This window comes from Mauremys mutica, chromosome 3, assembly GCF_020497125.1.
Source record: "Mauremys mutica isolate MM-2020 ecotype Southern chromosome 3, ASM2049712v1, whole genome shotgun sequence".
Classification (NCBI taxonomy): domain Eukaryota; kingdom Metazoa; phylum Chordata; order Testudines; family Geoemydidae; genus Mauremys; species Mauremys mutica.
The window spans coordinates 137,830,803-137,857,736 of NC_059074.1; the positions used below are offsets into that span (position 1 = coordinate 137,830,803).

General features: G+C 41.0%; 1 protein-coding gene across 10 annotated transcripts in view; it reads right to left on the bottom strand.

The window, feature by feature from the left end:
• RGS7 (regulator of G protein signaling 7) overlaps window positions 1-26,934 on the bottom strand; it is a 427,776-nt gene that overhangs the window by 205,981 nt on the left and 194,861 nt on the right. For all 10 annotated transcript variants that reach the window (XM_045011555.1, XM_045011554.1, XM_045011556.1 and 7 more), the window contains one exon: window positions 25,527-25,623. In XM_045011555.1, coding sequence (XP_044867490.1) covers window positions 25,527-25,623 — 97 coding nt within the window. The remainder of the gene's footprint in view (window positions 1-25,526; window positions 25,624-26,934) is intronic.

Below are 26,934 nucleotides of genomic sequence, written 5' to 3' on the forward strand. Positions count from 1 at the left end.
GCTTGTGGCATTCATCATGACACAGTGCTCCCTCATACATGGTGTTTGATAATGTGCGAACCACTTTTGGCCCCAGTAATAATGCAATTCTTTTCATTTGTTTCTGGTTGTCCCATTGCAGAGAGGAGTCAGAACATTTCTGGTGCTCATGTGAGGATCATGAATCCTTTTCCCACTACTAGCCTAACTTCATTGAGTCTTGAAGGACATATTCATCAGGGAGTGCTACAATCACCCTTATGATCTTGATGGCTAGGTGACTTCTCTGTGACTTTAAAAGTGGCAAATCAGTATCTGTGTAAAACACTGCCACTTCTTTGCAGTTACCATGCAAAGATCTCAGATCACTTTACAATGGTAGGTAAAGGCCCTGAGCGATTAAGTAATATTATATTTCAGTAGTGCCTAGAATCCCTTACCACGATCAGGGTCACATTGTGCTAGGCAACGTGTACAAGGTCACACAGTGAGTCAATGGCAGAGATCACAGGTTGGATTCAACTGTCCCAAGAACACCTGGAAGGAACACCAGACTACATCCCATGAGCAACTTGTAAGGTAACATGTAAAATACAAGAAACAGAACAATCATCTCAAGCAACCAACATTGCCCTAAATTATATCTAGATAGTGGGATCTCCTCCCTTATTGATGTACTGAATAAACTTGCACCTGTAACAATTCTGCATCAAATATGCATATACCTACCACAGGTGTGTACTGAAATGTCTGCACAATGGATCTGAGTGCATCAGAATGTTCCATGAATAAATCCATGGTATGCCAATAAATACCAGAATAAATACATGGTACGCCCACATCTTGAACACTGCATGCAGATGTGGTCATCCCATCTCAAAGAAGATTTATTGGAATTGAAAAAGGTTCGGAAAAAGGCAACAAAAATGATTAGGGGTATGGAATGGCTTCCATATCAGGAGAGATTAGTAAGACTGGGACTTTTCAGCTTGGAAAACAAGACAACTAAGGGGGGGATGTGATAGAGGTCTATAAAATCATGATTGGTGTGGAGAAAGTAAATAAAGAAGTGTTATTTACTCCTTCTCATAACAAAACTAGGGGTTACCAAAGGAAATTAATAGGCAGCAGGTTTAAAACAAACAAAAGGAAGTATTTTTTCACACAATGCACAGTCAACCTGTGGAACAACTTGCCAGAGGATGTTGTGAAGGCCGAGACTATGAAGGGTTTAAAAAAAAAAAAACCCTAGATAAATTCATGGAGGTTAGGTCCCTCAATGGCTATTAGCCAGGATGGGCAGGGATGGATTGCCAGAAGCTGGGAATGGGCAACAGGGGATGGATCACTTGATGATTGCCTGTTCTGTTCAATCCCTCTGGGGCACCTGGCATTGGCCACTGTCGGAAGACAGGATACCAAGCTAGACCCCAGTATGGCCATTCTTATATTCTTATGATGTAACATTGCACCAGATACCTGCATATATGTACTTGTGGAGAATAATTCTATATTCGAGTACTTATGCATATCCTATACTGCATGAAATAACTGTTTGTATCTGTATACCTACATGTGGTTTTACATGGATCTTTACCTATCATTAACCCTATTAATCTGTGTCTAAGAAAGAATCATAAATTTAGGGACCATATTTTGAAAATGAAAACTTGGATACTTTTGTGGCAGTTTTAGGATTGTGATGTAGTCATACAAAAATACACTTTAAAAACAAAAACTGTGCCAACATCACTACTGCGAGGCTCTGATTTAGAAGCAATGTATGCATATTTCTTGGAATGGAGGATTTTTTCCAGTTACTTTTTTTCCTCCAAGGAAAACTCATTCAGAACTCTATGCTTGGTTTTTTCCTTTTATCTATAACTGGATGTAGATTTGTGGGACAGTTTCTGAAAACCCACAGCATGTGCATTTACTCAATACCAATTCTGGAATGGATTACATATTCCAACAAATCCACTATTCACAGTCACTAAGGGCCTGATCCTCGGAATCCATTTCCCCTCAACTAAACACATACTCACTCCCCTCTGGTCTCTGTGTAAGCAGTAAGTGTCTAGCTCTTCTCAGGGTCAAGTGCCAAGTTAGGGATGACAAATACAGTGGCAAACCTGCCTCCTCAGATAATATTTCTGTTCTGCAGTTCTGAATTGTTCTGCCAATAAACTGTCATGCTATTTAAACAAACAGCCTCGTTGTCTTGGAAGCATCAAGAGCACAGATGGAGTCAAACAGCTATTCTTTGCACTCCTTTCTATTAGAAACAATCACTTAAAATTACAGGTGCCTCAGAATTATCAACATTGTTTATATTTCATTGGTTATATGTTTCCTTTACATCAATATTGCGTCCCTCTTCAGCCTCCCAAGTGCAGTGTCTTGTCAAGGGTGATAATTTCTGCAAACCAACCATTACTTTGGGATTCTAATAACACTCTCTTGAGCACTTTTTAAATCAGAAAACTCATTATAATTTGTATTTGCTAATGAGTTTGAACAAATCAATTGCCAGAGTCATTATTATATGTGTGCACTCTTCAATCATGAACAACTGCTTTTTATATCATTAATAATCCCCTCGCCGATGTAGCTATTGTCACAGTTCTGGCCAACTGTATCTGTATTCCCCTTACCTTCAGCAAAGGCACCCATTCTCAGGCTTCCATCTTCCCATCTGTCTCTCTTGGGCAGAGAGACGTCTCTCTCTCTCTCCCTCCTGACTGAAGTTTTTCCAGGCTGCACAGTTCCTCGCCTATACTGTGAATTCCCTAGCAAGTCAGACTGCCTAAGCAGGCCTGCTTTCCTTCTCCTCTGCAGCGATAAAGACTGTAACTGCCCACCAATACAAGTTACCACAGCTCTACCTAAGCAAGCACAGTAATTCTTAAGGTAAAAGCATTACAGAGAAAAATATATTAAAAAGAACAAAAGAACCAATGTGTATGATAGTAAGCTTACAAGAGACCACTGCAACTCCAGCAAGGTCTCGGGCCGATGACCAGTCCTTCAAACCGCAGAAAGAGGTGTTTCCTCTGGATACAAGTTCATGTAGCTTTCCCCCCCCTCCCCTCATGAATAGAATCATAGAATCTCAGGGTTGGAAGGGACCTCAGGAGGTCATCTAGTCCAAACCCCTGCTCAAAGCAGGACCAAACCCAACTAAATCGTCCCAGCCAGGGCTTTGTCAAGCCTGACCTTAAAAACCTCTAAGGAAGGAGATTCCACTACCTCCCTAGGTAACCCATTCCAGTTCTTCACCACCCTACTAGTGAAAAAGTTTTTCCTAATATCCAGCCTAAACCTCCCCCTCTGCAACTTGAGACCATTACTCCTTGTTCTGTCATCTTCTACCACTGAGAACAGTCTAGATCCCTCCAATAGGTCAAGTCCCTCCAATTTTTCCAAGGAAGGATTGGGGCCCCCTTGGACAGAAGATCCTGTCTGTTTGCTGGATCAGAAAGTAGGTCCTGACTCAGTTTAAATTCAGGCTATTCATCGAAAAGTCCTTTCTTTGTCTGTTGGTCTCTAGAGAATCCAGTATGAAGCAGTACAAACAAGTCTCTCCAAGTGCTGGTACCTGTCTGGAGGTGACCGCCCTGCATATTTAAGCAGGGGTTTTTTTTGGCTGGTCTGGCTGAGTGAAGGAAACAGTGTTTTATGGCTGGAGGGGAAGAAAACTGCTGCAAAAGGGGCAGAGTGGTCGCTGACTCATCCCCTGGGAATGCAGGGTTTGAAAAGGAGCAGCACAGGGCCAGGAGCTTTCCTTTTTACACAGACCAAGGCTGAGGAAGGGGGGTTCCAGTGTTCAGCTCTACTCGGCTCCACAATGGAAGCAAAGCAGGGTGGTGATCAGGGAGAGGGGGGTGGGGAAGCCCTTCCCTCTACTTCAGTCCCAAGATAAAGGCAGGAACTAGCAGCAAATCTAAGGGTATGTCTTCACTAGCAATGTGAAGAGCAGCAGCGCTTTAATGTGGCTTTGTAGTCGTGGCACCAGTGCTGAGAGAGAGCTCTCCCAGCGCTGTCAAACAACCATCCCCATGAGGCGAGTAGCTACTAGCGCTGGGAGCACAGCTCCCAGCTCTGGTGCACTGTCTACACTGGCGCTTTACAGCACTGACAAATGCAGCACTCAGGGGGTGAAAAAGAAAATTGCAGCACTGTAAAGTGGAAGTGTAGACAAGGCCTCAGTAGGAGTGCTCCAGGATACAGCTTAACTCGGCTCCACTCCATCTGAAAGCAGAGTAGGGAGAGGGAGGAGGGAGAAAGCCCTCCTCCCACTTCAGTCCTGGAATAGAGAAGCAGGCTCTTGTCTCAGCATGGCTCCAGGCAGACACAGAACAATGAGAGCAGGAAGGAACAGCGGGAGGATTAATTCTCCCTTTTCCCTGGTTCAGGTGGGGCGAGGTGGGGTGAATCTGCGATCCTCCAGCAGGGTGGTGAGCCTGGGGTCTGCCCAGTTCAGGCTTTGAAGGCCTACAGGGTTATATGGCCAAAGGGGAAAGGCCCCCTTTTTATGCATGGTGACGGGAATGCCCTCACCGCATATCAATTTGTTACCATGTTGAGACAGGGGCTGATGAGGTTGGGGCTGCCAGCCCATGAATTTGGTTCCCACTCATTCAGAATCGGGGCGGCAACGGCAGCAGAACAGCTAAGTCTGGGAGCAGAGGCAATCGGGCGTTGGCATTTGGATGTGTACTGAACATCTGTAAAACCTCACTCAGTAAATCAGCATTAGTTTGTCATAATCTCATTATAGACATCGGACGACCAGCCATGCAAATGGTGGTGTGGATCTGCAGGCACAGTATTGTCTTTTGGGCCCATAGGCACGCGTCCAAGTTGCCTGAGGGTTTGCAGCTGGGCTTTGGTGATGAGGTGATACTCAGTTGGCATGCAAGGAGGGGCATGTTATGGGATCAACTAACACCAATGCTATATGCTGTGTGGGCCCGTCAGTGGCCCCCAGATATAATTGTGGTGCATCTTGGGGAAAACGATTTGGGAATGCTTAAAGGGGTGGAACTAATGCTCAGATCAAGGAGGAACTTGGGGCTGATCCTTTAACTTTTTCCATGAGTTAACATGATTTGGTCAGACATGCTTCAGTGCAGGGTCTGGCAGGGAGCCATGAGCCTTCCCCCCTTCCCCGAGGTGGACAAGGCAAGGAGGTATGTGAACAGGGAGATGGCCAAATTCCTTGGGACCACAGGAGGGACAGTGCTTTCACATCCTGGTATAGTGTATGGGGCAGCAGAGTTGTTTTGGGAGCATTGGGTTCACCTGTCCGACTTATGTGCTGTCATGTTTTTAACGGATATAAAAGATGGCACTAGGCAATGTCTGGAAACCCGACTGGGTGTGGGGAGGAGGCAGCCAAGCTAATTGCTGGTGCCTCCTTGTGGCGGATGACCAGTGCAGGTAATCCATAGGCAAGGTATACAGTGACTGGATAAATGGCTTGGAAAAGGACTTAAAAAGAGGTGTTCATTAAAGGAATGAATGGGGAGCAGTTGGGGACTCCTATGATTGGTACGGCAGGGAGCCAACTCCCCATTCTTATAACCCACATTAACCCTCCTATGAAGCGGGGGTGGATGGTAAGATCCCAGCAATGGATTTGCTGGAGGGACCAGGAGGGAAAAAGAGAGGGAGCTGGTAAAAGCCCCCTGGGTAATTATGGGGTCAACATGGGGTTACCTGCACTGTACACTGTTATCTGCCGGCCTGATTAAACCCATGTCCAATGTCTCCTGTCCTTCTTTCGGCATAGCCAGACAATGTTACAACCTAAACGAATTTGCCTAATCACTCCCCACTGTTCTTAGTTCCTAGGAGGCTGTGATTGCCTTCCTCTTTGGAATTACACACAAACCCTGGCCCAGAATAATACAAAAGCTTAATTCAATAAGGTTTAACTTAATTCAATAAGGTTTGTCCATGACATTGCAGAAAATTGCCATATCTGTCACAGCTATTGTCCATGATAATGATGAACCCTATGTACAATATTAACATGCCAGACTGACTTAAACATAGCTTTTGTGCGTTTGCATTTAATTTTTGATGCAAAGTGCAGATTTTGGAGTTTAACCTGAAGTAGAAGTTTTAAATATTTCTATAGTTATTTCTTTGCAATTCTTGTCTCACCAACCAATAATCATTATTAGCAAACACAGAATTTTTCATCTGAGAGTCCAATGTGCTTCAGAAAGGTGGGTAAACTTTATCCTCATTTTACAGGAGGGGAAACAGAGTCACAGAAGGATTAAGTGTTTTGCAGCTGCAAAACTGAATGTGATGCTGGCTTCACAGTCAGATGCCTAGTCCACTGCACAGCCTGAATTACTATCAATAAATACAGCAGAAAGTGCAATTCAGTAGCATAATTTTCACACAGATAAATAGGCATCAGTAAAAAAATAAGTTGGCTTGTAATTTTTATACATCACATTTTAAAATCTATTACCCACAAGCATCTCTCTGTTCTTTTTTGATCCAATCAGAGCTTTCTGGTTCAAACTCAGAGTAACTAATGAAAAGATGTATGACAAATGTTTCTGTGATTACTTTACTAAGGAAATAAGAAGATATCCTCTTGCTAAGGTAAAGGTGGAGTCAAGGCATAAAATTCTGATCTGGATCTATGTTTTTAATAGCCTAAGCTTTGCAGCATCTTGCCTCAGCCTATTGTAAAGATAAGCACATTGGCTCAGCCCATTATAAAGAAAGAAACCATCTGCAAGATTAGGCCCAGATCCTGCAAGTACGTGTGTAAGTGCTTGGAAGACTACAGTCTTCATATCCACATCTTATTTCAGATTTCAAATTTCCACAAAGTTCAGAGGTGTGTGGATCTGGGTTTTAGTTTGGGTAGGCATCTGCTTTAAGTGTCCTTTGTCCATTGATAGACCACGACTCTGTAAATTCTTCCTTAGCCAACTAATAAGTAAATACTGGAATTTTCCTTCCAAATGTAAAGATAATTTTTGTTGATCCAACCGAATTATTAAAGTGATTTATTTCCTGATCTAACTCATGTCAGTTACTACAGCAATGAAAAACAGCGGATTTTGAGTTTGTTGTTGTGTTGGTGTGATAGAGGGTTGTTTAAGATCAGCACTGAGCCACTGGTGGGGCTGCCGAGCTAATGTTACTCATCCTGAGGTCACCTGAGGGAAGCAAATGTTGCCGTATATTGTTAACCAGCAAGAACATCAACCACTGTAAATATCATGAGGTATCAAGGTGATGGCTAAGAAATACTTTTTTCCTAGAACCTTGGAACATACTTCAAGGCTTCAGTGTCTGGTTCTCGTGGAGGCCCACATTCTTAGCTTCTTCCAAGGCGTTGGCTACACTAGAAAGGGTTTTCCAGTATAGTTATTCCAGCAAGCCCACTTTGTGGTGATGCAGCGGGTTCTCAATAAATAAATAAATAAATTTAACGACTCACACCTCTAACTGACATGTACAGTAATGTACAGGCATAGATCTAGCCAAAGTGTAGTTCTTAAGCTCTGCTAAGCAGACACTAGTTTCTGGTTAAAATTAAGAATAATTAAAAAAAAATTAAAACTGTGGCTTCAATGGGATTTACCCATATCCAATATCAGGAGAATCAGCCTCAAAGTAAGAAGGGTTGTAAATCACAGAAGATTTTGACCCTAACAGAACTTTGGTTCTCTGAACTCCAGCTCTCAGCATCAATCCCTTTACCCCTACTGGACACAGGGACTTAGAGTTTTCCCAAGAAAGAGACCGGCAGCTCCACTATCAGCTCCCCCTATCAGTTCCCCGCTCCCCTAAGTTCCCTGTGCAGCAGCTGCCCAGCAGGCTAGCAATTGTAGCTGTCTCTCCTCCCACTGCCATGTGCTGCTCCAGCCCTCTGCCTTGGAGCTGCTCCCCGAGACCCCTGCTTGCTGTGCGGGGGGAGGGGAGGAAGAGGGGGGCTAATGTCAGGGTGTCCCCTTCCCCCCTGCTCCTGCACCCCACTTACCCCATCTTCCATAGTGCAGTGGGGACACACAACAGGGCTCAGGATGGAGGGAGCTTGCTGGCAGCAGCTGTGGTCTCAGCAAGCTGATATAATTAACAAGTCAGTGTACTTAAAGAGGAAATGTACATCTCTATCTCACACACACACACACACATACGGCGTGTGTCTCTGTCTATGATCCTGTCTCCCCTCCCTCCATTCCTGCTGCCTTGTAGAGTGAGAGAGTCAACCCTTGAGGGCTCAGCCAATTGCTAGTTCATCATTTAGCAGTAAGGGAAATAGCCCACCCTCTGACTCCTTCACCTCAACCAAGCTTCACAATCATCATCACTGTGTACCAGTATTAAATTGTTTGTTTAAAACTTATACTGTGTGTGTGTGTGTGTGAAAAAAATTTCCCTGGAACTTAACCCCCTCGTTTACATTAATTCTTATGGGGAAATTGGATTCGTTTAACATCGTTTCACTTAAAGTCGCATTTTTCAGGAACATAACTACAATGTTAAGTGAGAAGTTACTATACCTTTTAATGCACCGCCCTGTCTTTATTTACTGTTGAATGCTTATATTTAGGCCAAGACAAACCAAAAAAAGGCAACATGAAGTGGAAGTTTGAACAAATTGAAGTAGTCACATTATTATTTGAAATGGTAGTAGATACAATGCTCTTAGATTCTCGCATAGGTCAACTAGTAATCTTCTCAGCACCCTGCAGCAGACAATGTGCCCCAATTGTAAACATCTAGTTAATAAAGCTATGCTCTTCTATACAACAAGAAGATTAACCCAGTGCTGAAAAAATATTAACTTTTGAGAAATCATGAACATTTGAATCCCAATTGGGGATTCTCTAAGGAGGTGATAAAATAACACGCATGGAAAGGAAAATGACTCCATTCACCCTAAGGCCAACTATTCTTTTGGGAATAGACAGTTTCTCCAGAATCATCACCAGCCACCATCTTCAAAAAGTCCTGGTTTGAAAAGTGGTAATGTAAAAAATGCCACTTCTTACTCAGACTTGTTCCATCTGCATATTACTCTGACTACTCCTGCAGAGTCAGCGCAGCTAAGTGGGCTGGATTCCATTATTTCCAGTTAATCAACAACATTGTTTACTATGATCCAACCAGTCATACCTATACACTGACAGAAGCAGGCTTGCACAGTTGTAATACAGGGCCTAACCTAAAAACAATGAGATTGCACAGATGTTATCAAGGACATAATTAGGCCTGCAGAATCTGGTGATGATACAGAGGGTCCTCACCTGCAGGTGTAGTGAGGGGGAGGGGAACAGAGGAACTGCCAGAGCATTATGGACATGGCATTCAGCAGAAACCAAGACATCAAGGGCCAGGGGGATTGACCCTCAGGTTTTTTCCTACGTGGTAGTTTTTTTATCCCAGAAAAGGGTCATCTGGCAACAAGAATAGAAGAATATAGGAATTTCCATTCACCTATAATGCAACTCTATTCTACTCTTAAGGGATCACCTAAACTGAATGAGGTGTCAGTCCTTCGTCTCTCTTCAGAGGGATTTTATTGTATTTTATTGTATTTTTTTCAGAGTGGTAGCTGTGTTAGTCTGTATCAGCAAAAACAATGAGGAGTACTTGTGGCACCTTAGAGACTAACAAATTTACAATACCCACCTGGTGAAGTGATGAAACAGATTGACAGAGCCAGAAGAGTACCCAGAAGTCACCTACTACAGGACAGGCCCAACAAAGAAAGTAACAGAACACCACTAGCTGTCACCTTCAGCCCCCAACTAAAACATCTCCAGGATAGGTTGTAGATCCTTGATGATGCGCTGAAGGACGATCCCTCACTCTCACAGACCTTGGGAGACACGCCAGTCCTCGCTTACAGATAGCCCTCCAACCTTCAGCAAATACTCACCAGCAACTACACACCACACAACAAAAACACTAACCCAACTCTGTCCGCATATCTATTCAAGGGACACCATCATAGGACCTAACCACATCGGCCACACCATCAGGGGCTCGTTCACCTGCACATCTACTAAATGTGATATATGCCATCATGTGCCAGCAATGCCCCTCTGCCATGTACACTGACCAAACCGGACAATCTCTAGGCAAAAGAATAAATGGATACAAATCAGACATCAAGAATTATAACATTCAAAAAACAGTAAGAGAACATTTCAATCTCCCTGGTCACTCAACAACAGGACTTAAAAGTGGCAATTCTTCAACAACAACAAAAACTTCAAAAACAGACTCCAATGAGAAACTGCAGAACTAATGGAATTAGTTTGCAAACAAATTAGGCCTGAATAAAGACTAGGAGTGGATGGGTCACTACAAAAACTAATTTCTCCATACTAATTTCCCCCTACTGTTACTCACACCTTCTTGTCAACTGTTTGAAATGGGCCACCATGATCACATTGGCCTCATTACCACTACAAAAGTGATTTTTCCTCCCTTGGTATTCTACTGTTGAGAATAGCCAACTTCCACTTTAATTGGATTGTCTCGTTAGTACTGACTTCCCACTTGGTAAGGCAACACCCATCTTTTCATGTACTGTGTATATGTACCCGCCTACCGTATTTTCCACTCCATGCATCTAATGAAGTGGGTTTTAGCCTACGAAAACGTATGCCCAAATAAATTTGCTAGTCTCTAAGGTGCCACAAGTACTCCTCGGTTTTTTTTTGTTTGTTTTTTTAAAAAAGAAGCATCTCCCCTAGTAATGTGAGTGAGCCCATCAACTCTTGTCATACACAGCACTGAACAGTCATCAGGTGGTAACAACTTTTGATCATTACTCAGATGGGTGAGATCCGAACTAATGACAGATTAAACACTCCTTGTTACTAATCCCCTGAGTCACCCAGTTCCCAGAGTTCAGTTCTTTACTCTCTGTGGCTTGCCCCTAGACAGCTGTACGAAAGCCCCAGGTAGCCCCTGTGATTCATGCTTTGATTCACTCACCCAGCATTTGTGGAAGAGGAGAGGCAATATGACAGTATTTTCTTCTCAGCCTTTCAGAGCATCCAGTCAGTCTACTGAGATTGCCAGCTCTCTGAGTCAGAGACTGTAGTGTGTGCAATGCTGAGCACACTACCAGTGCTTTAAATATAACAGTGTAAAGGTGTGGGCAGTCCCCACATGCCCCCTTGTGGGGTAGTGCAGCACTGCAGATGTGGCCCACCTTAATCTCCCCACGTGGAGAAGCTATTTAATTTAATATTTAACAGCCCGGGGCAAGGAGAAGTTGGCACATATAAACAAAATGCCATGTTCCTTTTTTAAAAAAATAAGGCTTCAGGTCAGTAATCATTACAATGAACAGTTCATCAGGAGCCTGGATCAGGGCTCCCAAATTTACAGTCCACACCCAAGTTCCTGAGTCAAGTTAGGCTTGTCTCCCAGTGCTTTGATGTGCAACTGCCTGGCTTTAAGGCTATCAGGTAATAGGAAAAATGAGCAAGTTCTGGGGTCAGTAGGAAAATTTCCTGACTCCAAGGAATGGAGATGGGAATAAATGCTCTTTTAAGAGAAGAAATATTCAAACTCGAAATGAAAAGGCAGTGTCCAGTTATTATTCCAGATAACAGGTCATATCTGGAGATATTCTGGAGGAGTCAATTAAGAGAAGGTGTTGCCTAATAAGAGTGGTCTCTTGTACAAGTTTTACTCTACAGTATATGTACATACAAGTTGTAAGTATACACCCTCCCCCCACATATATAAAGTTTATATATATATATATAAAGCTACATTCAAAGAACATTAGGGTTGTAAAGTCAAGCACTCAAAGTTAGGAAATTCCAGAGTTAAGGTTGCATATGCAACTTTAATTCAGTCCCCCTTGTGCCTATGCATTATGATATAGTTGTTCATTACATGATCACATACTATTGTTCCAAAAATTGAAACAATTGCCAGTAGGTAGGAGGATAAAGTTTTGGGTAAATTCCTCAACAATGTAACCAAAACCGTGTATTAACACAAATGATACTACATGTACATTATATTTTCTGGATAAGGAAGAGTGGAGTGGTGTCCTCTCACGTTCCCTTAGACTCTAGAGGGACCATTCTAATTATTACCTGTGCTCTTCATCTTCTCCTATCATCAATGTCTCAAGTTGTGACAATTCTCGCTTCTGGATATCATTAATTCCCAAGACAACCACTAAAGTTTCTACAAAAAAAAACCACAATATACCTCCTATGTTGGGGTTAACTGCACCATCTGTCTGCCTCTCTCCCAGCTTCTGCTGACTTGACAGCAAAGCACATGACATGGATACCAAATGATAAATCCTGTCTGGTGATCAAAATGCACTACTGTTAGATTAGCATAAACATGTTTCCACTTGATCATCACATACTCATGTCTTGTTTCACCTCCATTGTTTAGAATGAACTCACATTTATTGTGCCCAACTAAAGGAAAGGATGCAACCCAAAGCAAAATCTATTCATCACACATTTGGGGTCCCACACACAGAGTACCATAGATCTTTCTGGCTAGACTTGTTCCAAACCCATGCTTTTGTTCAGTCCACACTGCTCTGGACTGTGTGGAAATAGCTGCAAACCATATTGTATCTTCAAACGAAACTAGTTGTTCTTGCTGTCTCAGTGCTTAGTTTGTACACAGTGGTTGGATATGATGGGAAAACCCCATTCCGTCTACTGTTTTTTCAAGGGGATGCATTGAGATGCCTTGGCCAACACTACCACTGAATTTAAAAACAGAATAAAGTGAAGGCTTCTTCTGCCCATGATTTCTTTTAAAAAAGAGGAACATTTAACATCTTTTAAAAAAATATCGGAAGTGATTCACCAAAATGTGGAGCCCATTTTTAGGGAAGGAGTAGTTTGATTTTAGAAAAGCAAAAGGGACAACAGGCGGTATGTTCGTCACTAGACAGTTGGTGGAAAAGAAGCTGAGAGAAATGTCAAGTACAGTTGGGCTTTCCTTGATTTGGAGAAAACATTCCACAAATTACCTAGGCAACTGCTGGTGGCTCTGCTACAATTTTATGGATTAACAGAGGACCTTGTCCAGATGGTGTTGTATGACAGTTCCATGACAAAAAATGTGGATGCCCTTCAGTGTAACAGAGTTTTGAGGTGGAGGTTGGGCTCCACCACAGATCAGCATTTAGTCCATTACTACTCATAATAGTGATGGACATCAGAAGTAAGCAAATCCAAATGGGAGGTAGTACCAAGTTGATCTATGCAGATGATATTGCACTAATGGCTGACAGTGAGGAAGATTTGGTCCAGGTGATTGATGCCTGGAACAAGGAATTAAAACCATGGCCCAAAAATGAGGAACGAAAAGACTGCATTCATATGTATGACTCATACAGAACCAAGCCAGATGATAACAACATTGAGGGCCAGTGCCTAAGTATTATGGGGGCTGGTTAGCAGCAAATGTAGATATTGACAGAGAACCACAAACAAGGCTGCTGATCATGGGGAACTCTGGCACATGATAAGTGGAGTGATTTATGATACATGGATGCTCATACTACTTAAGGGACAGCTGTACAAAGCCATGGTAAGACCAGCACTTCTGTACTGATCAGAGACGTGAGCGACCAGAGAGAGGTATTTGAGAAGACCTGAAGCCACTGAAATGAGATGTTTAAGGGCAGTGAGAGGTGTGACATTGCTGGGCCACATGTGGAAACACATCATCAGGAGTGAGAGCAAGGTCTGTGTTATCAGAAGAAGCTGCAAGAGATGAGACTCAGATGGTACAGGCACATACCAAGGATGGATGAAAGGAGGGATTTGAGACTAGAGTTTGTGGGTGGGGAATGAGAGGGAGCCAAGAAAACAGTGCTTAGACTGTGCATGGGAGAATGGAGCGAATATGGAAGAAGCATTGGATTGGCAGGCTGGAATAAACAGATCTGGCAACCCAGCCCCAGGTAGCTGGGGAAAAGGGAAGATTATCAAAAGTGACATTTTGCTTACTGTACATCCCAGATTAAGATTCACTTTCAACTTGAACTGGAAAGGAATTGCAACTGGACATACTCATTTGAGTTCCTATGGTTCATGTTGGGTCTCAAAGTTTCCTAGATCAATCTTGATTAAATTATTATTAATCTGTATTGCAGTAGGACCTATGAGCCACAGTCATGGAACGGCAGCACCTTTTTCTACTAGATACTGTACTAACACAGATTCAACTCAATGTACAGCATAGCATGTATGTTTTACTACTTACCTCCATTTTTATGATTTATCATATTCACCACCAATAGTATTTGAGCATTATATATTTTAGATCTCCATAAATGTATACAGCAGTTTTCCATAAAGGCTGCATGGCACCACCACAACAGTATATCTGTCTTAAACAGATATGCCATGTTATGATGATATATGAAAGCGACCAGGGAGCTTTGCGAACAGGGGCTGCTAACAGGGAGTTTCGCAAGGGAGTTCTCCAGGTGAAGGAGGAGCTAATACAGCATCTGTGGGGTAAGTGACTGTCTGTAGTGTGTGTTTGTTTGTGTTTGGGGGTTACTTGCTGTGTGCTGAGCTTGTGTTTGTCAGTCTGTTTGTTTGTTTGGTTGTTTGAGGGACCGTGTGCTCTGGCTGGCAGTTGGAGGCAGGTTTGAAAGCTCAAAGCCTCTGGTAATTGGCTGAGCCTTAATCAGTGGGCGGGGCATTCACTCAGGCCAGGGCTTTATAAAGCCGCGCACAAGCGACCAGGGGCTGCTAACAGGGAGTTTCGCAAGGGAGTTTAGAAGGGGAGTGGGAAGGGAGAGGGAGTCCCTCGCCGGCCGTAACCCCTTCCCTGTGGCCCCCCCCCTAAAACCTGTAAACTGAGCCACATTCCAAAACTCCTTTCTGTAAACCACCCTTCCACTAACTAGGAGACAATGCAGACAGAAGCCCAGCAGCAGAGTGGGGGCTATCCAGTTTATTGCACTGAGTGTTGCATGTATGATTACCTGCCCTGTGGGCAGGTGGCGTATGTGTGCAGTCGGTGCAAGGAGCTCCTGGCCCTCAGAGACCATGTACGGACTTTGGAGGCCAGGGTGGCGGAACTGGAGGAGCTAAGAGAGGCAGAGAGGTATGTCGATGAGGCTTTCCGGGACACTGTAGAATTATCCCACCTCCACTCAGACAGCTCCTGTGCTGTTGAGGAGGAAGAACGGCCCAGGGAAGTAGAGCAGTCAATGGGAACAGAGGGAAACCTTCCCGTAGTTGGGACCCTCCTTCCAGATGGTGCTGGGGTTGCCTCTCGCACTGAGGTTGCCTCTCCGGGGGAGGGAACTCCAGTTTCTAGGAAAAGGCAGGTGTTAGTAATGGGAGATTCGATTATTAGAAACGTAGATAGCTGAGTCTGTGATGACTGGGAGAACCGTATGGTGACTTGCCTGCCTGGTGCGAAGGTTGCGGATCTCTTGAGGCATCTAGATAGACTTATGTGTAGTGCTGGGGAGGAGCCGGTGGTCGTGGTACATGTAGGTACCAATGACATAGGGAAGGGTAGGAGAGATGTCCTGGAAGCCAAATTTAGGCTGCTAGGGAAGAGACTGAAATCCAGGACCTCTATGGTGGCATTCTCAGAAATGCTCCCAGTTCCACGCGCAGGGCCAGGTAGGCAGGCAGAGCTTCAGAGTCTCAATACGTGGATGAGACGATGGTGTAGAGAGGAGGGGTTCACGTTCATTAGGAAATGGGGAAACTTCTGGGATGGGAGGAGCCTATACAGGAGAGATGGGCTCCACCTAAACCAAAGTGGAACCAGACTGCTGGCACTAAACATTAAAAAGGTTGTAGAGCAGTTTTTAAACTAGGAGATGGGGGAAAGCCGACTGCTGCAGAGGAGCGTGTGGATCAGACACTGATTTCTCTTAGGGGAGAGTCTGATGATAGAGAATCTCCAGGTTATAGTCAGGAGCAGAGGACTGAAAAGTATAATGTAAGGGCCGGATCAGATGATAAACAGTCACATAAAAAAGAATCTGGCACATCAGAAAAAGGCAGGCTAATAAACAGGGACAAGTTTCTAAAGTGCTTGTACACAAATGCCAGAAGTCTAAATAATAAGATGGGTGCACTAGAGGGCCTTGTGATAAAGGAGGATATAGATATAATAGGCATCACAGAAACCTGGTGGACTGAGAGCAATCAATGGGACACAATCATTCCGGGGTACAAAATATATCGGAAGGACAGAACAGGTCATGCAGGGGGAGGAGTGGCACTATATGTGAAAGAAAGTGTAGATTCAAATGAAGTAAAAATCTTAAGCGAACCCACATGTTCCATAGAGTCTCTATGGATAGAAATTTCATGCTTTAGTAAAAATATAACATTAGGGATCTATTATCGACCACCTGACCAGGACAATAATAGTGACGATGAAATGCTAAGGGAAATTAGAGAGGCTATCAAAATTAAGAACCCGATAATAGTGGGAGATTTCAATTATCCCCATATTGACTGGGAACATTTCACTTCAGGACGAAATGCAGAAATAAAATTTCTCGATACTTTAAATGACTGCTTCATGGAGCAGCTGCTACGGGAACCCACAAGGGGAGAGGCAACTCTAGATTTAATCCTGAGTGGAGCGCAGGAGCTGGTCCAAGAGGTAACTATAGCAGGACCGCTTGGAAATAGTGACCATAATACAATAGCATTCAACATCCCTGTGGTGGGAAGAACACCTCAACTGCCCAACACTATGGCATTTAATTTCAAAAGGGGGAACTATACAAAAATGAGGGGGTTAGTTAGACAAAAGTTAAAAGGTACAGTGACTAAAGTGAAATCCCTGCAAGTTGCGTGGGCTCTTTTTAAAGACACCATAATAGAGGCCCAACTTCAATGTATACCCCAAATTAAGAAAAACAGTAAAAGAACTAAAAAAGAGCCACTGTGGCTTAACAACCATGTAAAAGAAGCAGTGAGAGATAAAAATACTTCCTTTAAAAAGTGGAAGTCAAATCCTAGTGAGGCAAATAGAAAGGAGCACAAACACTGCCAACTTAAGTACAAGAGTGTAATAAGAAAAGCCAAAGAGGAATTTGAAGAACGGCTAGCCAAAAACTCCAAAGGTAATAACAAAATGTTTTTTAAGTACATCAGAAGCAGGAAGCCTGCTAAATAACCAGTGGGGCCCCTTGATGATCAAAATACAAAAGGAGCGCTTAAAGATGATAAAATCATTGCGGAACAAAATTAGTAAAGAACAAAATTGTCAGACACATAGAAAAACAAACTCTTGAGCGATAGTCAACATGGTTTCTGTAAAGGGAAATCGTGTCTTACTAATTTGAAGGGGTCAACAAACATGTGGACAAGGGGGATCCGGTGGACATAGTGTACTTAGATTTCCAGAAAGCCTTTGACAAGGTCCCTCACCAAAGGCTCTTACGTAAATTAAGCTGTCATGGGATAAAAGGGAAGGTCCTTTCATAGATTGAGAACTGGTTAAAGGACAGGGAACAAAGGGTAGGAATTAATGGTAAATTCTCAGAATGGAGAGGGGTAACTAGTGGTGTTCCCCAAGGGTCAGTCCTCGGACCAATCCTATTCAATTTATTCATAAATGATCTGGAGAAAGGGGTAAACAGTGAGGTGGCAAAGTTTGCAGATGATACTAAACTGCTCAAGATAGTAAAGACCAAAGCAGATAGTGAAGAACTTTAAAAAGAGCTCACAAAACTAAGTGATTGGGCAACAAAATGGCAAATGAAATTTAATGTGGATAAATGTAAAGTAATGCACGTTGGAAAAAAATAACCCCAACTATACATACAACATGATGGGGGCTAATTTAGCTACAACGAGTCAGGAAAAAGATCTTGGAGTCATCGTGGATAGTTCTCTGAAGATGTCCACGCAGTGTGCAGAGGCGGTCAAAAAAGCAAACAGAATGTTAGGAATCATTAAAAAGGGGATAGAGAATAAGACTGAGAATATATTATTGCCCTTATATAAATCCATGGTACGCCCACATCTCGAATACTGTGTACAGATGTGGTCTCCTCACCTCAAAAAAGATATTCTAGCACTAGAAAAGGTTCAGAAAATGGCAACTAAAATGATTAGGGGATTAGAGAGGGTCCCATACGAGGAAAGATTAAAGAGGGTAGGACTCTTCAGCTTGGAAAAGAGAAGACTAAGGGGGGACATGATAGAGGTATATAAAATCATGAGTGATGTTGAGAAAGTAGATAAGGAAAAGTTATTTACTTATTCCCATAATACAAGAACTAGGGGTCATCCAATGAAATTAATAGGCAGCAGGTTTAAAACAAATAAAAGGAAGTTCTTCTTCATGCAGCGCACAGTCAACTTGTGGAACTCGTTACCTGAGGAGGTTGTGAAGGCTAGGACTATAACAATGTTTAAAAGGGGACTGGATAAATTCATGGTGGTTAAGTCCATAAATGGCTATTAGCCAGGATGGGTAAGAATGGTGTCCCTAGCCTCTGTTCGTCAGAGGATGGAGATGGATGGCAGGAGAGAGATCACTTGATCATTGCCTGTTAGGTTCACTCCCTCTGGGGCACCTGGCATTGGCCACTGTCGGTAGACAGATACTAGGCTAGATGGACCTTTGGTCTGACCCAGTACGGCCTTTCTTATGTTCTTATGAAGCCTTCAATATGAATATTGCCAAAAGAAAACCAATTACTGCATTGCATCACCTGCAAAGTATGAATGCTTCTTTTTGCCCAAATCCAGATCTGAACAGCTAGACTATTCCATTTGCTTGTTGTGTGCCTTTGCTTAAAACAAAAATGATCTCAGTGCTCTTCATAATCGCTATGATTCATATGTCATATTTCCTACATTTATTTCAAACAAGTTTTTATTCATTCGCAGCCCTAGAGATGAACCCTGTGTTATGCAAATCACCCATCTCCTATCAATTTCTGATATTCCAATCAACGTTAGCTGAAAATACACCTAGAATTTTTGTGTGATTAGCTTTGTTGATTGTGGAGATGATTAAGAGGCAGCTAGATTGGCAGCTTCATTCTCACAAGGCATATTAAATCTAAGGAGACTAATATCAAGCCCCCTCTTTTTTCCTTACCCCTTGCAAGACTTTCTTTCATCAAAAAGTTAAGGCAAAAAGATACAGCAACCACTCCGATCTGTATGTTTTCCTGCATTATGTACCTACACAAATTGATGCTACAAATGAAAACAGGTTAATAAGATTATTTTGACTTCACTTTAAGAGCAGAGCAGGACCACAGCAGGCTGTATATCACAGAACACCAGCTACCAGTCACTATTTTAGATTTGTGCCATCTAAACATTCAGGCCCTGTGATTTTGAGCTTCACTGTCAAGCACAAAAGCTTATTTGGACTCTTAGAAATGGTTAAATTGAATTTTAGAATTGAAGATCAAGCACTCAAAGCGTCAAAAGAGGCTTCGGGGATTCATCCTCAGTCACCATCTTGGATAATTATGTACAAACCTACAACAGCATGCTTGGAGCTATTGAAAATATAAGCATGATTGAGTCTCTGCCACAAAGAGCTTGCAATTCAACTGCAATGTAGAGATTTCAGTTGAGACACAAACAATGCACTGGCAGAGAGTGCAACCAAGCCTGTCAAAAGCTTCTCTTAGTTTAACAACATTATAAAATAATTGTTAGCAGAAAGTACAACACTAGTCAAGGTATGTGTTACTCTTTTCTGAGCCCACTAACAGACTCTACAGAGGAGCTTATATGGAGATATGCCATATTATACTAGATGCCCTAAATTATCAGTTTAAGTGTAGTGGATGTGCAGGATTTCCTCACAGAGCTTGTGGCTGCTATCTTGGGTTTACCGCACAGAAGTAGCAGCCACATTTCAGCTATAGCTTAATTTTCAATTAATTGTCCAAACCCCGATATGCAGCTTGATTGAGAACTAACAGTTTTCAGACACTGAACACAAAAATTTCAAACAGCCAGATTTCCCATTCTAGAGGTAGCTCAGGAGAGCAGTGCTGAAGCAAGCGGTATCTTCTCGGCACATCAGAGGGACGTGTGTACATTTCCATGTATACATGTGTGATAACAGGAGCAAGGAAACAGGCAAATGTGTGTGTTACATGTAGGTGTTTAGGTGAATTAGCAAGTGTTCAGAATAAAAAGGGGAGAGAGAGAAATTAGCAGAAGGCTGAGGAGAGAAATAAAGGTGCAAAGGGAAATTTGTTAAAGGACAGAATGTTAAAAGGGCGGATGAAGAGAAGCAATAGAAAACTAAGGACAAAACCTAGAAATAGGGGAGCAGGCAGAGAGGAAAATGGGAAAGAGGGAGAAAGTTGTGAGATGATGACTAGAGGAAGAGATGAAACATTTGGAAAACTAGAACTAGGAGTGAGAGATAAGGCAGGTATGTGGAGAGGAAAACAGGAACAGCAACTAAACAAGAGCAGGAAGTAGGTAGAGTCAGTCAGAGAATAGTGAAGGAAAGTGGTGAAGAGAAAAAAAAGTTGAGAACAAATATAAATGAAAATTATAGGATTATCACTTACTTAGGCCTTCTCTACCATAACTACCAAGTTAACGTGGTGCAAAATCTCTGTGTGGATGCTTGCTCTTATTTCAGTTTAAGAATGACTTATTTCAGTTTAGCTTAATCCAATTCCCAATTCTTAAACTAAACAGAAATAAGTCTGTTTTAAATCAAAATAAGAGTCTACCCAGGGGACTGAACCATTTTAATTGAATTCATTCATGATTACAGCTTTGTCATGTAGCCAAGACCTTAGATTGAAAACTTTTTGGAATAGGGGACATCTGACTGTTATAGATTTGTTTCAAGTTTAGCATAATAGGGCTGTAACATCTAGGCACTACCACAATACAAATAAACAACATCAACAAGAAGGAGATAGAAGAGGACAGATGCACAACTTTAAGGGAAGCATTTTCTGAATTGTTTCTATATTTTAGCAGCAAATTACAATTTCAGATTTTGGGGACAGCAAACAATAAATGCATTGGAAATCCAGAATGACACAAAGGATTCTATCCTTTTTGTACTGCTCATTTTCACATTTAGTGCATTATTAACCTTCATTCTTAACATTTGGTTGCTCCTGCTGCAGAATTTCCATTTTGCTGCAGAATTCCATAAAGTAGTTCCAGAGAACCCAGGGAGACCTTGCTTCAGAACTTTGGCCCAATTTGCTGCAGAGCACATGGAGCAATCCATGTAATCACTGAAAGAGCAGTTCCGTTTTTTTCTTTCAAACATGAGCAGAAAAAAACCCATTGATTTCAAAGGCAATCTAGCAATTGAGAAGTGTGGACTTTGCCTGAAAGACAGATTTTACCCTGTTCTCATGTTTCTGAGAAAGACACTATCATTCCAGAGCTGCTACTAGAGGCAGAAGATCTCATCAAGTAATGTGGAAAATAATCTTGAATAAGGGTCTTATCTGGCATGGAGAAATACATCTTAGAAGAGGTCTATAAAATACATATGGAAAAACTGCCATGTATTTGAATAAGGAGAAAGAAGACTGGAAATAATTAGTTAAAATAAAAACAGCCTCTTCTTGCAGAGAGTATAAAATATCTGTATTTTTTTTATCCTCAAACCCAGAAAGCTATGTACATTTAACAATATCAATATACAAAACTATAAAAACTACCATCGGCAACCTCACTGGGCAATTGTTTAACAGCACACTAACATTTTAAGACAGGGAAAGAAAAATAACATCCAGTGGAAGCTACAGAGAGATAATTAGATAGACAGAATAAACAGCAATTACCCGAGTTGGAAGCTAGCCAGGATCGCTGCTCTTGCTAGAGGTGCCATAGAATGTTTAATGACCACAAACACCACTTACTGCAGCGCCTTGGCCTTACACCCAAGTACTAGTCTGACCCCACTTAGCGTGAGATCTGACAGGACCACAGTACAATGCATAAGGTGCATTTTTTAGGTGTGTGATTTTTACCTCTGTTTCTCACAAGGCTATCAAAATGCACCACAATCATTTGCAGATCAGTATAATGTGACCACTAATGGTTAGTGGGTAGCATGAGTAAAATGTTAGAGTAGGCAATGTCCTGAGGCAAACTTCCTGTAATTCTTTCAGCCCAGATCCCAGTAGGAATTTGCCAAGTATGCTATTTTTAGAATGCTTTTATTCCTCTTCAGTGTTTGGATACAAGTATGCATAATTTGCCCAATCATTTCTCTCACAGACTTTGTAATGTATTAAATTGTTAACTGTAGTTGTTATTTGCATAATAAGAAGTACAGTTTCATCTTGATGCAGAAGAACTTGTGTGTATCTTCCCATTAATGCTATGTGTAGATTATAGAATATCAGGGTTGGAAGAAACCTCAGGAGTCCAACCCCCTGCTTAAGGGAGGACCAACCCCCAGACAGATTTTTGCCCCGAAATCTAAATGGTCCCCTCAAGGAGGGAACTCACAACCCTTGGTATAACAGGCCAATGCTCAAACCACTGAACTATACCCCCACTATACACTAGCCAGCATTGCTATTATATATTTCTGTTTACAGAGGTTTATAATCTGGTGTTAAAAATTCTTGGACTGAATCTTGGCACACAAGGTTTTAGCCCAGGAATAGATTTTTTCACAAAACTAGGAAATAATGGGATTAAATACTTTGGAATCCATGGCCCAAATTCAGCTGTGGTATAACTCCACTGACTTCAATAAAGTTACACCACACATGAATTTGACCCTTAAGTATATAATACCACACTGAGTGTAAATGCATGTATATTCCCATTCTTTGTTTTCAAATTATTTGAAAAATCTGTTTGAAAACAGATCCTGAGAGATAATTTAACAAATTTGCACTAAAAAAAAAATAAGACAAAATTATGGAACAAAAACAATGGTTTTGTGCATAAACAAACAATGATTTGATGTCAGTCCCCTCCCCCAACCACATACTATGTGATTGTTCTATATGAGCACATGAATGTAATGTTGGCTAATTGTCCTTTTGTGCAAAGTGTACATGATGATATAATCCCGCATTTGATGTTTTATTATCGCAGCCATTTGTAATGATTATAAATTAAGAAGTGCCCTTCATTTGAGATATTTAGTAGCACAGATGTTGTATTTGTAAAAATTTTACAGGAATGACTATACAAAAAATGACAAGCTACCATCACAGCATTCTATATAAAAATCAAATGCAGATACAATTCTTGATTTGAAATTTTGCTAAACTGTAATGCTTTTAAAAACATTAAGTGGGTATAAGCAGTCATTTGACATCATTCTAAATAAAAGAGAATGCTATTTAAAGTAATATTTCACTTTGTGTTGTCATGATCAGTAATATGTAATACAAGTAAATGAAAATGAAAAACTCACTCTTGCATTTTAATAGCATATCTGTAAAGTTATCATTTAAGGACTTAATCCTGCAAACAAGATTGCACTTGCTTAACTTTACATACATGAGTAGTTTAATTGGCTTTCATGGGAATGTTCTTGTGAATAAAGTTAAGCATGGGTGTAAGTGCTTGCACTTACGGGGCCTAACTGTGGTAGACCAACAGATCTAGCTTGTCTTTATAATAAGTCAGTTGCAAACCTCCCTCCATTACATTGTGACCATCATTCTGGACTGTATTCCAGAATTTGTTTTCCATTTGTACAGCCTCTTTAAACACTCATGCTTCAATACATACTGAAGTTTACAAGATTATTTAAAGGATCCAGAAAAAGCTGTGAAATCTTCTTTGTAGTGACAATTTTCAATTTCTCCTTTTAGAGAAGTGTCACTGACCAGTTTGAGCGGTTTGCAAGCTTCTTAGTATGTTGTTTGCAGAAACCTATGCAACGTGAGAATGTGGGTAAGTGTTGCTGTGAAAACCTGATGCATGGATTTTAGAAAATCCAAAATGGTAATCAGGATTTTATGGCTAAATCCTAATTTTTGCATTCTGTGCAGGTCAAAATATAGTTTTACGATCATCTTTCCTTTAGTGAACTAAACAGCCATACACTGTACTTTAAAATGCTGAATGCATGATAAGTTGTCTTATTCAAGTATGACAATAATATAAAAATCATTTTAGGCTAATTCTTCATTTCACATACATTCAAACCTCTTATTCAGGGACATTCAGAGTAAGTATACTGTGGTATAAATGGAACTTTTTGACTTTAACTCACACATTCAGAATGAAGGTCCCCATAGTACCATTAACTCTGCCACTTGCTGTCCAGTTGTAAATAGGACAACTAGAAAGAGAACCCATCATATTGTATGTCAATTTTACTGTGAAATTTGAATTTATTCCATTAAGTATATGAAATATTTAAATACCCTACCCATTCCCAAAGTTAAAACATATTTATTAAATAAATATTTGCCTACTAAAATATGATGGTTCTTAGTTTTAACGGATTGTGCAACAGAAGACTCTGGGCCCAATTCTCCCTAGCTTGTGCTCTGCAAAGTTATGCAACACCTGTGCAAAATGGCTCTAGAACTCCAAAAGCACTGTGAGTGAAGAACCTATGCAGTTATTAGCCATTTTACAGTGTATCTGAAGTATAGGTTTGACACCAAGATCTACTTCAAAGGAATTCTACAGTCATTTGATAGAATGAATGGAAACAAAGAAAACGAAAAGGATTTTGCTAGTCGATTAAAAAATGGAGTGGATTTTTGCACTTGTGAAAGAGAGAAGCTAACAACATTCATTAGGACCAGCTATGAAGTGGGCAGATGCCGTGAAAGCTTTTATGATACAGCTCAGTCCTAGCCTCAACATCTTTGTTTTTTCCAGAATTCAACCTCTGTTGGGCAGAAACTGATAAATGCAAATTGGTGTCAGTAATGTAGTGATAAATATCCACAAGGTACAAATAGTTAATATCTTTTAAAAAATGTAAATAATGATATTGACTACATATATGAACAAATAAGACAGATACATTTGCAGTTGCACTACTAGACTGAAACAAGGGACAGCAACCCTCATGCTTCTGATCATAAGTTGATTTTATGTGGGAGTCAGTAAAAAAAAAAAAATCATTTATGGTACTACAACACACACATGGCATTGTGGGATGGAAGATGCACCTTCCTTTGATGCTGCTGATATGGCAGTTCTTATGTTAAGATATTAGACTACATAGACAACCAAACTCAGTGCACCTATAGCCTGAAAACAGATTTACAAATTAGCTTGAAATGAAAATATGGTGCATTAAAAATATTGCCACCTACCTGTAATTGCCTTTCTGCAGTAAATCTAGTATTGCCATTGCTTAATTTACTGGACTATCTAGAAAAGTCTTTGAGTAAATTCCTTGCAACGCATAGCAGAAGCATACCCTTTTCCCAAGAAATCCAGTTTTTCGTGGATTCGCAATATAGCCAATTCTTTCCCAGATCAGATGACTATGTGGATTTCTTAGAATACTCATGTTAAGTACATGACTGGTGACCAAGAACCCCTTTGCACCAATAGTGCTTTAAACAGTATGAAATTTACTTTGAATCTTACCAGAAAAGACACTGGGAATCTTGGAAAGAAAACTTTTGACTGTACGAATAGGAATCCCATTTTTCTCATCCTGCATGCGTGCTATGACGTCTTCCATCTGAATATAAAGAAAAAATAAAAACAGCATTATTTCCTAGCAGAAAACTATTCTCTGAAAACCTTAATTCAGCCTCCCAGAAATGAGGGCCTGCTACCTTTATTTGACTTTTTTCCCCAGTAATTTCATTTTTTATTTGAAGAGGATAAAAAACCACAAGTTCTTTATTTAAGAACAGCATTAATGCAATGAGAGTTTGTGCTCCGACAATACTTGAGAGAGGAATGCTCAGGCATAGCAGGAAGATTTCATTCTGAAGAGATTACAAACCATTATTAGAGACAGAGTCTCACATTCTATTAATGTTATCCAATATAAAAGAAAACAGCTGCTTCAGACGTTCTAAAAGCTACTATCTAAACTCGTCCCTCTCCTAAAAGATTCCAAAATGGTGTCTCTGATAGTCTCATTCACAGATGGTTTAGATGCTGTATTTTCCTCTATTCAAAAGCCCCAGTCCTCAATTTAAATGGAAGTTATGAGTGCTCACTTCCTTGCATGAAAAGACCCATGCAGTCTTTTTGGTGATTGAGGACTGTACCAAAAAGGCTATTTGAAACTAAAATGAAGCTTTTAAATCAATAGCAGCCTATATTCCCACTTCTCTCTTGAGATGAAGAGAAAGAAAGGACAAATGTTCATGGTGGGATTTGCCTTCCACTGAGACAGTACAGCCAGAAATGCAGGTTGTTCTCCTGGTAACTGGCTGGCCAAGAAAAGTCTTCAGCTCTTTGTATTATTATTTTGGGTACTTTTATTGTATTAGCTAATTTATACCTGACTAGATTTTACAAGCCAACTGGGCCTGCACTTGTTCTAATTCAAGCCAAAACCAAACTTCTGCTGGCTACAAATAAAAGCATGAGCAAGCCCTTTTATTAGGGAATCATGGCCAAAATCCTGACAGGCTGATTAGTGGATATATTATATATGGAATAAGATATCCCAAACTTTATCCTGATATATAGTAAACTTTAATAAAGAAACACAAGTTAGACAAATTCTGTGTGTGTGTGTGTGTGTGTGTGTGTGTGTGTGTGTGTATTATATATATTATATATAAATATTAAAATATACAAATGAAATAATCCAACTAATAATGATTTTACCCCGTACATTCTTTCATCGTCATTAGTAATAGAGAACCAAAGATTTTCCATGGAGCTTGGATTCTATGTTAAAGTACATTTTAAAATTTTTGATTACAGAGAATACTTGGAGACCCATTTCTGCAAACACATGTGGATTATATATGGATAACTCGGTTAAGAGCACATAGGTCCAGCTGTATAGGTCAGTGTTTCTCAAACT